At 41.3% G+C, this 17,205-nt stretch overlaps 1 protein-coding gene and 1 long non-coding RNA gene across 2 annotated transcripts; one reads left to right on the top strand and one right to left on the bottom strand.

Moving 5' to 3' along the window:
• The first annotated feature begins 307 nt into the window (after positions 1 to 307).
• On the top strand, positions 308 to 1,397 carry LOC117540273. The gene is made up of 3 exons (XM_034206869.1): positions 308 to 633; positions 766 to 903; positions 1,141 to 1,397. Exons 1-3 carry the CDS (start codon positions 417 to 419, stop codon positions 1,395 to 1,397), a joined length of 612 nt encoding a protein of 203 aa, XP_034062760.1. The 5' UTR covers positions 308 to 416.
• A 3,216-nt stretch (positions 1,398 to 4,613) lies between these two features.
• Positions 4,614 to 5,631, bottom strand: LOC117540256. The gene is made up of 3 exons (XR_004568134.1): positions 5,369 to 5,631; positions 4,887 to 4,987; positions 4,614 to 4,737 (listed from the first exon to the last, which is right to left on the bottom strand). It is a non-coding gene; the product is annotated as an uncharacterized LOC117540256 (long non-coding RNA).
• Positions 5,632 to 17,205: the final 11,574 nt, after the last annotated feature.

Genomic DNA, 17,205 nt, shown 5'->3' with positions numbered 1-17,205 from the left:
CCCTGTAATGGTCCATTATTCAGACCTAGTAATTAACACCACTAACAAGAGTGAAAAGCACCTGAGAATTTTGTTCATTTGTGTTGTTTTGCCAACGAATCCTCGCAGGGGAAGCAGCAGATGGTGTGCAGAGGAAACAACAAACGTGTTGTTTAGACCAAAATGAAGCTCTAATTATTCTAATTATTAAAACGTCTCGGGAGTAATGTGCAGTACCGGAGTCCACCAGAGAGGCAGCGTTAGCCTGCGTACTGCGTGCCTGCCCTGAAGAAGAAGTGATCCTTCCTGTGCCTGACGAGTTTTAAGCGCTTGGTTTCACGTGACGTCACACCGTTGCGTTCCTTTGGCGCGAAATTCCATTGGAGGTCAGGAAGTAATTTACTACAGAGGATCTAGCTGCTGTTACCATTGTGAAAATGCCGGTGTGTTGTGTAGTTTACGGTTGTTCCAATCGATCCGGCCGAGAGAAAGACAAGAGGTTTTACCGAGTGCCGAAGGTTGTCGTCCATAAAGCTGAGCAATTTAAGAAGCTAACCGAAGAACGCCGGAAAAAATGGCTTTCAAACCTACATCTGCGGTCGGGAGGAGCAGAGTCGTCTAATGCACGGGTCTGCAGCGACCACTTCATCAGAGGTATTAGCTAACTTCGTTTTTGTGGCTTTGTTTAGGTATTATTGGGTTGTGGTTAAATGCTTATTTACCTAGTAATACTGTTCATGTTTAAGTTACCTGTAGTCTAATATGGACATTGTTGGGACTTTTTAGGGTGCCCTAGCGCTTTGGGGGACGTTGAGTCGGTAGACTGGGCTCCCACTGTTAGCCTCGGTTACCACACAACAAGTAAGCCCAGATCAGACAGCCCACAACCAGAGGACACCAGTGGGATATTAAATGACCAACAAGGTAAATTAACCACCAGCATTATTATTAAATATTACAAATGTGATTGTCAGAAAATCAATGCAAACTTTGAATTAGGTTTAGAAAATAGAGCACTAACTTGAGAATCTGCAATAATTGGAACAGAGAACTTGCATGTCTGTAAAAAGGTTGTCAAAAAGATAACTTCACAAAAATTCACATTCATATTTGACTATTTTAAATAACTAATTATGCTTGCTACTGCTATATTGTATGCAGATGCAGGATGCCAGACTGATTTAACGATGGAGGACATCGAGAGGATGGAGGATGTTCTGAGACAGAACACAACAGAGCTGGGAGATCTTCGGACAAAGGCACTGGACACAAAGTTCAACCAGGAGTCCTTTGAGAACAACGAAGAGAAAACAAAGTTTTACACCGGGCTCCCCAACTTCTTAGTTTTACTTCAGGTTTTTCAACTGTGCGAGCCCCTACATCACCTGTGGCCCTATGTCTGTGCTCTCCAAATTTGAACAGTTCATTTTAGTTTTGCTGAGGCTGAGACTAAATCTCCCTCTGAAAGATTTGGTTTTCAGGTTCAACATCTCTCTCTCCACTGCTTCTAGAATTTGGCATAAGTTAATTGACATACTTCACGAGAGTACAGAATTTATAATTGAGTGGCCAGAGCGACATGTACTTCAAGCTACAATGCCAATGGGATTCAGACAGGCATTTGGATGTAGAGTTGCTGTGATTGTTGACTGTTTTGAAGTTTTTATTGAGAGGCCCTCTAATTTACTAGCTAGAGCACAAACATGGTCCAACTACAAGCATCACCAATACTGTTAAATTTCTGATTGGTGTTGCTCCCCAAGGCTATGTTACCTACATATCTTGTGCCTGGGGAGGAAGAGTTAGTGATAAACAGATCACAATACAGAGTGGGCTCCTAAAAAACCTGTTACCTGGAGATATTGTCCTAGCAGACCGTGGGTTCGATATTGCCGATAGTGTGGGATTTTACTGTGCTTCACTAAAGATGCCTGCATTCACCAGGGGGGAAAGTCAGCTGTCAGCATACGAGGTGGAAGAGACAAGAAAAATAGCTAATGTGCGTATTCATGTCGAAAGAGTCATAGGATTAGTCAGAAGAAAATATCAGATTCTGCAAAGCAGGGCTGTGCCCATAGAGCACATGCTAACAAAACCAGGTGAGGCACTAGCATTAATTGACAAGATTGGGGTTATTTGCTGTGCCTTGTCTAATCTGTCAGTGTCTGTCGTCCCATTGGAGTAAAGTCATGGAGCTGTAGTCTTGTAAATAAGAAACCATGTATTATTCAGTATCATTTAATATTTTCAGTAAACATCTTTTTGTGTTGAAAATTGTGTAGCCCTACTCAATATACAACTTTCATCTACATTCAGGCTTAATTCATTCAACAATATTCTAGAGATGACAATTGGTCTGGTGACGCTCCCATGTATGGCCATTGAGGGTTATTGTAAATGTAAATAAGAAACCATGTATTATTCAGTCTTAGTATCATTTAATCTTTTCAGTAAACATCTTTTTTACAATAGCAATATATCACACAGCCCTACTTCCTCTAGTGAGTGTGGTCAGTGAATATGAAGGTGCTGTAATGCAGGTTAAAGAGCTGCCACTGTGCAAATGTTACGTTCCCTTGTAAATATAGGGGTACAAAGGGAAGTAGCGACACACAACATAACCGGCCGAGAGAAAAGGAGAGGAAACTGATCTCTGACGCCATAAAGTGGTCTTTTAATTAACACAACGAAAAAGGGCTCACCAGCCAACTTGTCAAACAAAGCTTAAGATAAGGGGAGAGCGACTGCAACCTTCCTCATGTCCTATATGGAGGCGCTGATTGGAGATTGGGAGCACCTGGGGAGATCAGAGGGAGAGAGAAAAAGACACCCAAACACCAGCACCCACTACGGCACGTAATGATAATGCAACAAGGAGAGAACCACAACTTCCGGGACCAGGACAGACCACAGGTGCTGGTAATCACGCCTTCTCTCCCTCCTGATCATCTTGCAACTGAAACTGAAAAATGGAACAGCAGACAGGGAGAGGAGGCTTTTAGTCACCTGATAGTTATGCACTATCATGTTCTTGTGGGAAAAAATGAGCACACCAACTCTTTATGACTTTGACCTTTCCCCTTGTAAGTTGCTGTCCCAACACTTCAGGGAGAACACATAGTCTGAAGAAACGCTCAACTCTGGGAATGATGTTGTCCCACAGGTCCACATCACGCACAATTCTCTCTACAAAGAGGTCATTTTTAGTCCAGACAACAAAGTCGCAGTAGTCAACATCAACGAGGTGGAGCTGAGCCTGTATTTGATGGTAGTAGGCATGTCTCCTGTCCAGCTTCACAGTGCCCCCATCGTTGACGAGACAGAAGCCCTGTTCTCCAGCACACAGGCGAAGATTGGCCTCCTCTTGTTTGCTGTGTGGGCACTAAAAGTTCAATGAAAAGAAAAGTAATATATTCTACTGTAAATAAGTGTCTGCAGCTCAAAATGTATTGGGAGAGGATCCCCAGACTCAGGATCACGTCACAATCCTATACTTACCCGCTTTACTGTAGCACAATACTGAACAAATAACTTACCTTTATCTCACAGATACCAGTTGGAATGGCAGGTGCACGTGACACCTCCGTCTGGCGACGCTCCCATGTATGGCCATTGAGGGTTCAGCCAAAGCCCGCTGTCTTTACAGCTGAAACCCTGGTGGTGCAGACTTTGTACTCCTTCATACTGCTTTCGGGCACTTGCCTCGTATTTGCATCCATACCTGTCTCTCTCACACACACACACACACACACAGTATTTTTATGCATTGAATATTTTGTGAATCATGTTTTGTAATGATAATGAATTTAGTTATAAGTTACTTGTACTGTAACTTACTGATATACGTGATATAATCAGCGTATACCGCGGGTAGAATTGTAAGTTACTTTTCACAACAAGTCGGTATCCCTCCGCGTCTGAGAAAAACTGTATACAGTTTGCTTTTCTGATTGGCTCCCTAATCCCTAATAAATACCTTGTTGCAGCTGTAGAGAACTTGTGTGCCTCTGGGTAGCATATGGACTTGATCAAGGACTTTGATGGCTGTGCAAGACTAGTCTGTAGAACCTGCTTCAGTCTTGAGGCTGTGATCCTTCCTGCTCTTTGGCTAAACCATATTGCTGATAGGCTCTGGTTTCTGGTCTCCTCCTCTACTGCCTGTGGCTGTGTCAGCTCTTCCTGTCTGAAGTCCTGGCATGCGTTCTGCAACTCTGTTGGGGATAGCTGTAGCATCTCTGGTGTCCTATACTGAGGTAGTGGTTTAGGTAGCTTGCTCACAGATTTAGGGACAAATTCTCTGTAATATGGTTCCCTGGACATCAGTGCAGCACTTCTTGGGGAATTTCTGCTCAAAGTCTTGAAAAACTGCATATACCTCTCTGATCCTCGCTCCAATTTTGAACCCTGGACGCTGAAATGTGTGCTTCTCACCTGTCCTTCCAGCAATGGCATCATCCAGTTTTTGCTTTTTGGATTTTGCGGATGAAAAGTCTATCATCGCAACTGAAGCAGCAGGAATCTGCACATGTGAGAGATAGACCAACATGTATGTGAACATACATGTAGGTGCAGTGTAACAATGAGACAGGCAAGGACGGCATGAACAGCTGACTGACCACTGGGGTCTGAATACCTTTTTGACATGTGATGGCATTAGCCACTTGCACTTCTCAGTGGTGCAGGATGCAGTCTCTCATCTTCACACCTGCTTCGATTGCAAACAGAACTGCTCCAACATGTGAGCAGGATTCTGACAAACTGTATAGACAGAGACATACTAGAATAACTAGATTGATCGTAAAAGCTAGTAATGGTATAACATGAATATTATAGCAGGCATTATTTTGTCCGAGCTTAAGTGTTGTGTCAAATATGCTTTGGGTTGGGATATTTATTTTATGACTTACCCAGCCATACAGTTACAGTGTGCTGTAACAACCTCTCCATCTTCTTTAGCTACAATCCACGTTTTTAATGGTGTTTCTCCAGACCTCTGGGAATGGTTGACCTACACAATTGAAGCTCCAGTTCACAACTTGCGAGTTGGTAACATACATTTAACAACATCACAAGCAACACATAACCAGATGGTCTTGGTAAAGAGGTTGTTTTTAATATTAACCTCAACATAGAGTGATATAAACAACGTGCAGGCTGTTCAAAGGCTCTGAGCTGTCTATACACACAAAACGCAATATATCCTAAGCTAAACACATAACAAACATACACATATATACACACACAACACACTCACAGGCCAGTTAATGCTGAAGGCAAGGCGACAGCCGTAACACTGCCTTACATGAGTCCATGTAGCTAAAGTTAGCTAGCTAGATGTCTCCTAATAATGCTACTTAGAGGTAAGAAGGTATAGGTAGTTAACACTCACCCGGGCAAAAACAAGGCGACATTTGTTTAATGCCTCTTTGGTGCCGAGGTCATTCACCCATCCACACACGAAGTAGTTGAAAGCTTCCAGGCTTGTATACGCTTTCATCTGGCTAGCCGTGTAGTAGGAGGTATGAAGGACGAGGTAGCTGGTGATATCCATCGCTTGGACAGCGGGCAAATCGGATAAATCACGAGAAAAGTCGTTTTTTTTTCAGCTGATACGGATCGTATCCGATGTGTGCTGTGATTTTTTCACGATATCTGCGGCGTGCAGGTTAATTTAATTGTTTGACATAGTCGGTGTCCTGCATGATTCCTGCGTTGATGAATGATTGCGTTTTCACTTCCTGACCTCCACTTGAATTTCGCGCGTCATAGAAGTCACGTGACTGAAACCAAGCTATAGCCAAGCGGCAAACTGGGGTAGAGCCGGGAAGCCAATACGGAAGTGCCACACACTGCAGTTCATATATTGGCCGATAGGCGATGGCTGCAGAAAGGAGCAATTTCCATAGACCCCCATGTTAAAATGCCCGATTTTACAGCAGAAAAAAACATGTTTCTACCCCTGGCTCCATACATTTTATTATCGATATAGTTAGATTCCACCTTCATGATTATGGATCTGTGAGTGAATTGTTTTCTAACGCGACTCTTTATATTTATATTAGGTCTTAAAGTTTGTGCATACATTAGGGCGTGGTCACTTTGATTGACAGATACGTGCCTCACTGTCAGCTAACAGCAACTTGTCCAATCTGCTAGGCTACAACCATAGAGGCTACAACGTTAGTTAGTTGTAGTTACTGTACTTGATCCTTTAGCTGTGTTCGTGGTGATCGTGCCTGTTAGGGAATATTGTTACAAATACCAGATAATTAAAATGTCGTGCTGTGCGCTTGAATGTACTAACAGATCTTCCAAGAAGTCTACTTTCAGCTTTTTTCGGTGAGTAAAATGATAATATTATACATGTTAACCCCGTTAGCAGGTGTTTGTGTGCTTGTTAGCTTAGCCTGTTATGTAGCTTATTAGCCAGCTAAGGACGTAACCCTTTATACATATATACAGTTTAGTTTATGATTCAGCCTTGGGTAAGACTTTTATACTATATGGCTATGACGCCCATAATGCTAAACGGGAGCAAATGTTAAAAGGGGTGGGCCGCCGGAGTCCACGCCGCTGAAGCTAACGGGGCTGCAGGGTGCTAGCTCGCTAGCGCGTCCCGGCGGCCGTAGCTAGCACCCTGGGGCTCCGTTAGCTTCGGCCAGCGGCGGAGTCCGGCGTTATAACTGGAGATCAAGGAATGCATCGTAACGCGGACTTGGTTCGCCTGCAGCCCGCTGTAGTATTAGCTAAATAAATGATGTTGAGCAAGGCTTATTAAGCTGAACACCGCCACAATTATTCTGCTATGTATCGGTACTTATTTTATTTTATTAACGTGTGAATGACAAGCATTAAGAATAATACCAAATAGCTAATTATCTTGCAGATTGTCTCGTTTGATTATGAATGTAACGTTTATATAGTGGAACTACACTGTTTTATCAAAACCAAAGTGCCACGCAGTGACTTGGTATGCATGTATTTCAGCAGGAAATGTGCAACCTAGATGACATTTACCAACAGACTATATAGAAATATTTGTAAAAGTTGTTCATGCGTTACTAAGTGAATATGGCATTAACCCTCCTGTTGTCTTCGGGTCAAATCTGACCGATTTACTACTTTCATCAATCATGTTTTACATTCGATTGATACTGAGAGCATGTTAGCTTAGCTTCTTAGCCTGAGCTAGGACTCGAACGTCACGCTCGTTGGCAGCAGGTCCCGCCCTGTCCCGCCTCAGCTCCGCCTCTTTGCCCTTATTTGGAGAAGGCGGGAGAAGGCGGGAGTTAGACTCTGACGACACCGTCGAGCCGTTAGTGGCCGACTCCGCCTACTAAGGGCTTCACGGCAACTCTGCAGAATCCTATGGGTGACGTCACGGACCCTACGTCCATTTATATATTATACAGTCTATGCTAATAGCCTATAAAGTTATGGATATTAGAAAGTGATTGTCATTGAAGCAGCCGGCGCCACAAGCTGCAGCAGCAGCAGTATCAGCAGCTGACAACAATGTCATCACCAGCAGTCAAGAAATGGATGATGTTTCAGGTTTGTGAATCTAATGGTGATATCTGCACTCTGGCTGACTGAGTAAGAAGTGAAAAAGAGTGATGTAACGTTAATGTTATAGCTAGTAAACATGGAGTAACCACACTAAGTATACCCTTATATGTTAGTATGTATACAGAACATGACTTAAAATTATCCTAAGATGTAACGTTAACCCTTCATACCTCAGTCTACTTTTAAGACACTAAAATAACGTATTCCAATTTTAATTTTGTTTTCGCGCGTGGAATTATACCGGCTCTCGTTTCAGTACACATAACAACGGAACGGACAGACAACCCTCTGAATCAGACTCCGATTGGCTGTGACTGCATCCACTCAGTGTCAGATTCAGAAACGTGACTCTTACACTCTTCACGTCACAAACAAAGATGGTGGATGAGAATAGATCTATAAAACGATAAGCAATGCGCCAGAATCAAGGTGAGACTATCCGCATCCTTTAAAACTCTACGCACATTTGTTTCACCTTAATAAGTATACGACTATTTGAGTGAGTTAAGGTATTAGTTTGCTTCATTAAAGGGTGTTAATGAATAAGTGTTCTCCAGTGCCTTTTGTCCGCTTTAAGGTATTATTAAGGTCGGTTAATGTTGCTCTCAAACTGCACCAGATTGATGCTTTCAACTTCAATATTTAAAAAAATATCTTCCCGGGGGAGCATGCTCCCGGACCCCCCGAGAGGAGGTGACGATCCCCCTAAAGTAGGGGTGCCCGCACTTTTTTGGCTGGTGAGCTACTTTTGCAATGACCAGCTCACCGAGGTCTACCAACCCACAATAAAATCCCAAATTGCAAGGGTTGCTGAATAACTACAATAGGGCTGCAACAAACGACTAATTTGATAATCTGTTAATCTATCGATTAATGAAACGATTAATTGACTATTCGGACTATTACTGTATGCCTTGCACAATTTCTCAAACGCTCTTATTTAGCCATCAACTTTTAGATGTAGCTTGAGGTTGTTTTAGGCATGTGGAAACTAACAATGAAGACAATAAAGATGAATACTTGATTCAAAAATACATATATTATTAAATTAACTTAACAAATTGTGAAGAAAACTAACATTGCTTTTTATTTAAATTAAATAAATAATATTTCACATCAAAAGAAACAACAGTGTTTTAACAAATCGTATTAAATAATCTGATGACAGAACTGTAAACAGAATAGCTGAAACTACAGAACTACAAACTAAATAACTCTGTTACATGCAGGGGCGGATCTACCGGGGTGGCATGGGGTGGCAACTGCCACCCTAAACAATAGCCTTGCCACCCCAGCTGCCACCCCAGTTGGGATCTTTGTTTTGAAAGAAAAGTTGTTGCTCATCGGACATTTATGAGAGAAAGTCTCTAATGTCCGAGTGCAAGTGAATGCAGCACAAGATGCACGTCATGTAACCTCTCCCCCGGTCCTGGCGCGAGAGTGGAAATATGATTGGTGGCGAATTCATTTGAACGGGACGGCGCAAAACGAGAAGCCTTTCGGACAAAATTACTGAAGGAATGAGGTATTTGCGGTCTACAATGACAGAGAAGAGACTGTCAGTTTGGCTGTACTCAGCAATGAATCAAAACGCACTACAGCTGTTGATCTTAATACATTTGTGAGGCGTTTTGCTGAACAAAATAGTAATCGCCGCATTCAGCTGTAATAGACATGCCAACTTGATGCACTGCTCACGGATGACTCGATGAGAATAACAAACTGTTAAGATGATGACCTTGTATGCGTGTATATATTTTTTTCTTCAATTTTAAGTCCTGAAAAAGTAAAATAAGACGGTGTGTAAAACTACACTGCCCAGCCAACAGAAAGTAACCACTTTGATTTAACTAGGCCAGTAGGTAAGGACCTTCCACTGGATAATAACTGCAGCGATGTTTTAGCTGAATACACGTTTTTTAACCCTAACTGATGCAGTTAGTCACTTCTTTAATGTTTGTTCTTTCTGATGTAAAGTCAAGGTTGTAACTGTATATCAATAATGATATAATTACTTGTTTTTCAAATTTGAAGGAGGGTGAGCAAGCATCTTGATGAACATTCATCATTAACTCCTCCAAAAAATAAATATAGTTTATTCAATAATAAATGAATATGTGAATCATAACAGTTCTTCACTATATCTGTAAAGCGTCTTTGAGCACCTGTAAAAACGCTAACAAATTAAATCTATTATTATTATTATACATTATTGTACAGCTGATAGGAATAATATGATTGTTAATAGTATCATATTCATTCAGACAAACATCGATGAGACAGTTAATTAATGTACTTATTGCAGCAGTCTGCATAGATTTGGTTCCCCTGCTGGTCTAAGAGTGAGACAAACTCATTCAGTTATTGTTCAGTTTAAAATTCATTAAATTACGTCTGCCACCTTATATGTAAGGCTTTACTGATGTGCCACAATAATATCACCTATGTGATTGAGTTAAAATATTAATATTGTGGCTTTCCAAGTTAACATTGATTGTAGGGGTGTAACGGTTCACAAACATTTCGGTTCGGTACGTACCTCGTTTTTAGGTCACGGTTCGGTTCGGTACGTTTTTCGGTACAGCAGAAAAAATTATCACAAAACATTAAAAACATTTTTTTTATTATTATTAAACTGTGACTAATGTATTCAAATAAATACAAAATATAGTAAAATAAACATTAAGGTGCAGCATTTCGATGAACTGAAATAATCTGTATTTGAACTGTACTAGTACCTAAGCAGCCAGCTTGACATTAGGACTTGCTTGTCATTGTATTTCATGTTGTTTAAAGAAAGATGAACTTGTCCACATTGCTTGCTGAAATGGCAGATCTGCTGGCACTAACAATGTCTCCTGCTGTGGAGAACACCCTCTCTAGGGACAGAGGTAGCACAGCCAGGTAGCGCTTTGCTAACATGGCAACATAAGGATATTTGGCATTTGTAATAGCTTTGGCTCGGTCTGAACTCTTTGCGAGTGGTGGAGGCTTAAATGCTAGTGGGAGTTGGGTTTGCACTTCAGTCTTTTTTCTTTTGGTACCGGTGATATTCACATTCGGGTGATGCCTTTTCAAATGAGTGTGATGTATTGCCAGCCGCGTAACCAATGTTAGTTGAACAATACCGACAAACAGCTTTGGTTCGGTCCACCTGTCTTTGTCCGTCATCCTTGTACGTAACTGCGAAACCAAAATGTTCCCAAACCGGAGACTTCAATGATGCTGTAGGATTTTCAGCTCAACTTTATCTGCGTTCGCCATTTCGACAGTTCCTCAAATTACTGACTACATTTGAACGCATCCCTGTGACCAGCTCTCATAGTATGCCTCTCATCCAATGAAATTACTTGGTCGCTCTATGATATATACCTGAGATTACTTCCAGAAAGTTGTTCATGTTCTAAATTGTTTAACGCTATATTCGTTCGGTACACACGTGTACCGAACCGAAGGGCCCGTACCGAATAATTTCAGTACGGGTACGTGTACCGTTACACCCCTAATTGATTGATATGATTGCGATTCAAATCAGCATATACTTCTGTCAGGGGATGCCACCCCTCAAAATCTCCTGCCACCCTCTTGCCACCCCATGAATATTTGTCTAGATCCGCCCCTGGTTACATGTCAGTTACATACAGTCTATGGTTACCTCTAATCATTAACCCATGTTTGTATAATGGTGTTAACTCTGTGTGTTGCTGCTAGCATACATAACACCTGACGTGGAAACGTTCCTCGTGGATGGGGCTACAGAGCTACTAGAAAGACAGTCGAACCCGGTGCATTCCTCCGTCTGAATGTGGAGCACTTTTGCTAAATGTTTAGACAAATTGCTCGTGTTACCGCCCTTACATGCTAAACTCTTATTGCACTTTTGGTAACGAGCATTGTCCACATCGAGACGGGTAACATTTAACCACACCTCGGAGCGAGTTCTCTCCGCCATCTCCGCAGTGTGTTGCTGCATGTAGCAGCTGCGTGTGTGTAAACTGCCCCGCCCCCTCCCAAGCAGACGGGGGAGAGAGATCTCGTCTCGATTGGAAAGATCAAAAATACACCGACCATAGACGCATTTGTTTGTCTTTTTGCATGTTAGAAACGAGTTGGCGACACTAAGACTGCAAGATAATGTTTGTGTAGCAATAATACATGACCTTTCTCTTTCTCAACTCGCTACTCGGAGGGAAGTCGCTGTCATATGCCTTGTGAACACTCCGATAATGCTCTCCACGTTACTTTTCTTTGGCAAAGCGACGCTTGCTTTACAAATAAGGCAAATAACCTTTGAAGTGAGGAGGGATCAAAACCTGTTTTGTCTATTTTAACGGAGCTGAATTTTTTTTTTTATGAATGACTCGCGATCTACCCCCGCGGTCGACGTACTGGGCACCTCTGCCCTAAAGGATGTTCGGTCCACCCCCCACTTATAAAAAATAGCACTGTACCCCTAAACCCCCCCCCCCCCCCCAACAACTCCTGGGCTAAACCCCGGATCTCCTACAATCCTAAATCCGCCAACCCTGATGATCAGATCTCCTCACTTATTGCCTGTCAGCCAGAATCCAAAACGTATGTGAGCTGATATTGGCTCGGACTAACGCTGACGCCTCAGAGGATTCATCACATGTGAACCATATGATACTCAAATACTGTAAAAGCCAAATACAAGAAGCTATTGTTGGGAAATACATTTAAAGCATCCAACTGAGAGTTAATACAGTTTGCCTTGAGGAAGTGCCGTGTTGGACTCAATACTGAATGCATTAAGCAGCCATAGACCATTATCAGGTAATACATGGACAGTTTGCCTTCTTACCTGCTGTGCTATTCATCAATCTACATTGTTTTGGTGTGACTGTTGGAAATATTGTCAGCAAAGATGTCTGCCATTTCTTGATTATAATGCAAATGGATGGCAATTGGCTTGTGGTGCAAGAAGCTCCTAAAACACATTTGGAGAACTCAACAGCAAGAAATCATGACCCATGAAAAACATCTTGAACCAGTTACTCAAGATAATCCGCAGATCTTGTTGTGAGCAGTTTCATGCATTTAAAAAAAAAAACTAAGATTACATCTTCTCGTGGAAGAGAGGCTGGTGCTTTCGACAACTGGAAATGTGAAAGTCTATGATGTGCTCTCTGTCTAAGGCGTGACATTAGCACGGTTAGCTAGCAGTATGTTTAGCTATATTCTTGCACAGTGGTTGTTGTTAGGTAGAGAGAAAATAGTTCCTATATGAAACTGGTCACAACAAGTTCAGTATAATATCTCTAAGACGCAGGGTCATTATTTCTGGAAGGGCCATTGCTGTTGAGTTTTTCAAATGTATTTTTGGGTGGATTTAGCACCATAAGCCAAGAGCCATCCAGTTACATTATGATTAAGAGTAGGGTTCTTGAATAAAACAATAATAATACATTTCATTTAAGATGTCTTTCATGACACCCAAGGACACCTTACAGTTAGTTACATATTCTAAGAGGTAAAAGCAACAGAACTTAATAAAAACACAAACATACCATCATGGAGAAGACATTTAAAATGGACACAAAATATAGGGACAGGTTATATATATATTATAAAATGCATCTTGTATGTTATGTTTTATGAGGAGGGTGTATTGTATTGTGTTTTCAATGTCCAATTTGGTCTTGAATGTTATCCTGGAATTGTTTGCTATTCTGTTAAAAGCGTACTAAGGCAAATGTCTAACTATGTTGTATTGCATTCATTATTAAATCTATGTTGATACATAGCACTAAGAGAACAGTATAATAAGAAGTATCTTCATATTAAAGCCAATGTGTTGCATCTTCTTGGGCCTTCCCTTTTAATGTGTATTTTGCAACTGCATGGTCATATCAAACTCGTTTGCATGATCATTTTACAAAGATTGGTGCCGGTTTGAAAGTTGTGCCACCAGGACAGAGAGCAACGGTGTTGATGGCTTTTCTTAAATCTTAAAAACAGATCTAAGAATAGCAGTCTAGCCTAGATTTCTCCCAGACAACCGACATACAAATATGCTGAAATGTAACCTTTGAATTGTTTCTTCATGGCGAAAATAAAACTGCTTAACCCGGTTTGAACTACTAAGAAGTCAACAACAACTTGCCAAACCCAAAAGGAATTTACTTTGTAAAACCACAACCTTTTTCCTAACCTCAATTAAAAGTTTTATTAGCCTAAACTTACAACAACATGCAAGACAGGATGCTAATTCTGGTCTCAGGTGTGCAAGTCTTATATGTTAAAGGTACATTATTGGGCTATACACAAGGGACAATCAATGCCATGATGACGGGGAAAAACATTATTATTATTTTATATATAAAACTAAATTATTTAAAAAAGTTGGTGTAAAGACAAATTGTTTCCACTCACTCTAAACGTAAACAGTTCCCAGCCCGGGGATTAGCTCAGCATTTTAGTCATCAACCAAAACACTGAATCTCATTTCCTCTCCCTGTGTGATAATGAGGGTGAACACCTACATTAGTCCTAGGCATCAGGATCAGAGGGTGCTTACCATGAAGCTGACTTTGCATTAAACAGGTAAACAGTCTTTGTTTGTGCATTTAAACACGATGCCAGAGGTGGATGTAGAGGTGGTAGAATGGGTCTTAAAGGGGCAAATATGTTTCTAACAAGCTAAAAAAAAAAGGTCAACAAAGGATAGAAGCAAAGACACTAAGTTGCTTGATTGTAAGGAAACAAACAGATTTAAGATTTCCCCAAACTTTTACACCTAAAACTCCGAGCCACTAGAAAAAGTTTTTTTTCTTCCTTAAACTGTGGGTTTTCTCCAGAAGTGTTTCCTTGTACGATGTGAGGGTCTAAGGATCGAGGGTGTCGTTTTTCTCATACTGATATCCTGAACAATCTGTGTTGTTGTATTTGCTGTAAAGCGTCTCTACTGTAGGCTATTTTTATTATATGTACAGCACTTTGGCTCGACCAAAAATAGTTTATAAATGTGCTATATAAATAAAACTTCATTTGATTTCTACTTAAGTTGAATAGTGGAAGGGTGCCTTATATGCAAATTGCAATAGCTGCGACCATGCATCATTTATGTCCATTTTTTGCATCTTAGGGAACAAACTGTGGCCTTTAAAGGGCGGGGAAATATTTGTGGATCAACAAACAAACATGGTGATATTTAGAGTTAGAACATGTGACTGTATAGGAAATGTATGACTCAACAAGTTGTGTAAGAGTCAAAGTAAAAAGTTGCCGGAAAAATAAGTAGTGGAGTAAAGTACTGTTACGGTTTGTCTGCTCATTAACCTGCCTGTGAGTGTTTTCAGCTGTGTGTCATTATGTAAATGAGCTGTATGGTTGCCCCAACGTCATTGGCTGTCATCTCCTGGTCCACTTCCGAGGACACTGATTGAGCACGCCGGGCCCGACGTTCTCCATTCCCTGTGCAAGCCCAATGCACACCTGCTGGAGAGGACTACAAAGCCTGGGAACTATCACCACTCTGGAGGCTCTGCTGCGATCAGACGCCTCATACCTTTTGCTCTTGTGTCATGGACACGACAGACTGTGTTTGGTGCAACCTATGTGTGTAGTGACGAGTGTCGATATATGTGTTCAGTGTCATTGTCACGTGTTATTTAGTTGTACCACTTTTAAAGTGAGGTTTTGTTTAGTTCTTATTTAGTGTGAGTGTTATTTCTTTGTATGTACAGAGACTCCTTTTTAAGAGTCATCCTTTTGTTAGGTTATTTGTTCAACCTGTGCCCTTTTGGTTGTTTCAGGCTGCGTGCCTTCCATTTTGTTTACCGCTGCTATTATAAATAAATCACTTATAATTATACCAATACCAATCTGGTTGTGTTTCTTCCCTTTAGTTCCCCTAGCCTAATAGGGAACGTAACACGTACTCATACCAGAACAATGTACTTAAGTACAGTAACGAAGTATTTTGACTCCACTACTTCCCACCTCTGGGTACCAGCAGCGAGGTGATGCTGCTCTCAGAAAGACGCGCTGCAGGATCAGCGTTACGTCTTGTCAGAAAGGTGCTGCCCCAGATTCGCGACGGCGCCAACGAGCCTGAGGGACGCCAGTGGCAGCCGGCCCTCTGACTGCCAAGCACTGAAACAGAAAAGAGTCTGACCTAAATGTGCTGTGAATGGCAGAGGTGTAGCCAGAGATTAACAACGTGTGGCAGCTGGGAACAAGTCGCGTTTTCACACAATAAATAATGCTTCACGCTTCCATGCAGAGCGAGACTCAGACATTATAGTTATTATTAATAGAACAGTAACAGGTACAGTAAGAATAGCATGTTTATGTCCAGCCGTCGTCACAGCCAGACAAAACACATTACAGATATTTAACACCAGGATATGGCCATAAAAAAACCCTGAGACTTGTTAAAATGCAGACCGGGAGACTTGTATTTCCACGTGTGACTTTTGTCTGTGCACTTGCTGAGTATGTGTAGGTTATACAGATTATAAATAACACCACATCGGTTTGGAAAATGTTAAATTATTGTGAATAGAATAGCGTTCATTAAACATTTATAAGAGTCCACTTACTGTAGATACAAATCCCGCTGTCTCGCAAAACAAGCTCTGGGATGTTCAGCACATATTTCTTTTTGTGGTCGGAGCTTAAACTGAAATACAAAATGTTAGGGAAACATGAAGTCACGTCCTATTCGCCTCTCGTAAAGATGAGACTTGAATCCAGCCGAGTTGAAAGCTGTTTACTCCGGTCTCTTCTGTGTATGGTGCTGTTTGGGTTCATCAGATTGATTACTATGGATATTTTGGGACTTTTCTCCCTCTCTGAGTAAAAGGCAAGCTCCTCGGCCGCATGCTAATGTGAAAGAGAACGAGATGATGCGGTTTTCCCTCTGACACTGTTTGGATGGGTATGTAAATGTTTAACAGTGGCGTGAGTAAACACACACAAGGGTTAGGTGTCGGGATTTTGAGAGGGTCTTGTTTGGGGTTTTAGATGTGAACGCCCACGCTGCGTGCCGCTAACAAGCTAACGGCACAAAGCTGCATGTAAACAATAAGCTATTATTTCCCCTTAAGAAACATGTAGAGGAATTCTCTCCATAAACACAATTAATAGTGAAAATGTAAACCTGACAAAGTCCTGAAGAAGGAGCTCAGGTTCTCCAGTAATAAAGCAAACACAGCACATATTAGATGTGTGTGTTTTATAATAAATTAGATATTTTAACTAGCAAGGTGGCAGTTAGGGTTAGTGTCACAAGTTACAGTAACACAAATATAATGCACAAAGAAAAATATTGAATATGATAAAGCATTCATTCATGTATGAATAAAACACATTTGTGTTTGTTGCATGACTTGGTACTGCACTTGTTTTCTTTGTCCCTCTGCAACATTTCTTGGATTGCGAATAAAGACTTTTGACAAGTTAATCACTATCGCGCAAGTGTGCAATGGCAGTCACCAGTTGTGTTGTCTTTGTGGTCAGAATGTGGATCTTTAAAAACAAGATGTGACACGAGATCAGGAAAAGCGGCACGCAATGTTACAACTTACACGATTACTTAATGTGGCACAGAATGCATGTTCATCTACTTTATTTTGTATCTTCCTCTTGTTGGCTAAGTGATTGTTAGTGTGTGTTTATGAGAAAGGCAGAACA

The sequence above is a fragment of the Gymnodraco acuticeps genome, unplaced genomic scaffold (genome assembly GCF_902827175.1).
Source record: "Gymnodraco acuticeps unplaced genomic scaffold, fGymAcu1.1, whole genome shotgun sequence".
Lineage (NCBI taxonomy): Eukaryota > Metazoa > Chordata > Actinopteri > Perciformes > Bathydraconidae > Gymnodraco > Gymnodraco acuticeps.
Note: the sequence above shows the minus strand (reverse complement) of the source record. Positions and strands in the feature narration are given on the sequence as shown.

Coding starts and splice junctions, on each gene's coding strand:
- LOC117540273 (XM_034206869.1), top strand. CDS start 417: ATGCCGGTGTGTTGTGTAGTTTACGGTTGTTCCAATCGATCCGGCCGA. Junction 634..765: donor CAGCGACCACTTCATCAGAG/GTATTAGCTAAC, acceptor GGGACTTTTTAG/GGTGCCCTAGCGCTTTGGGG. Junction 904..1,140: donor GATATTAAATGACCAACAAG/GTAAATTAACCA, acceptor TATTGTATGCAG/ATGCAGGATGCCAGACTGAT.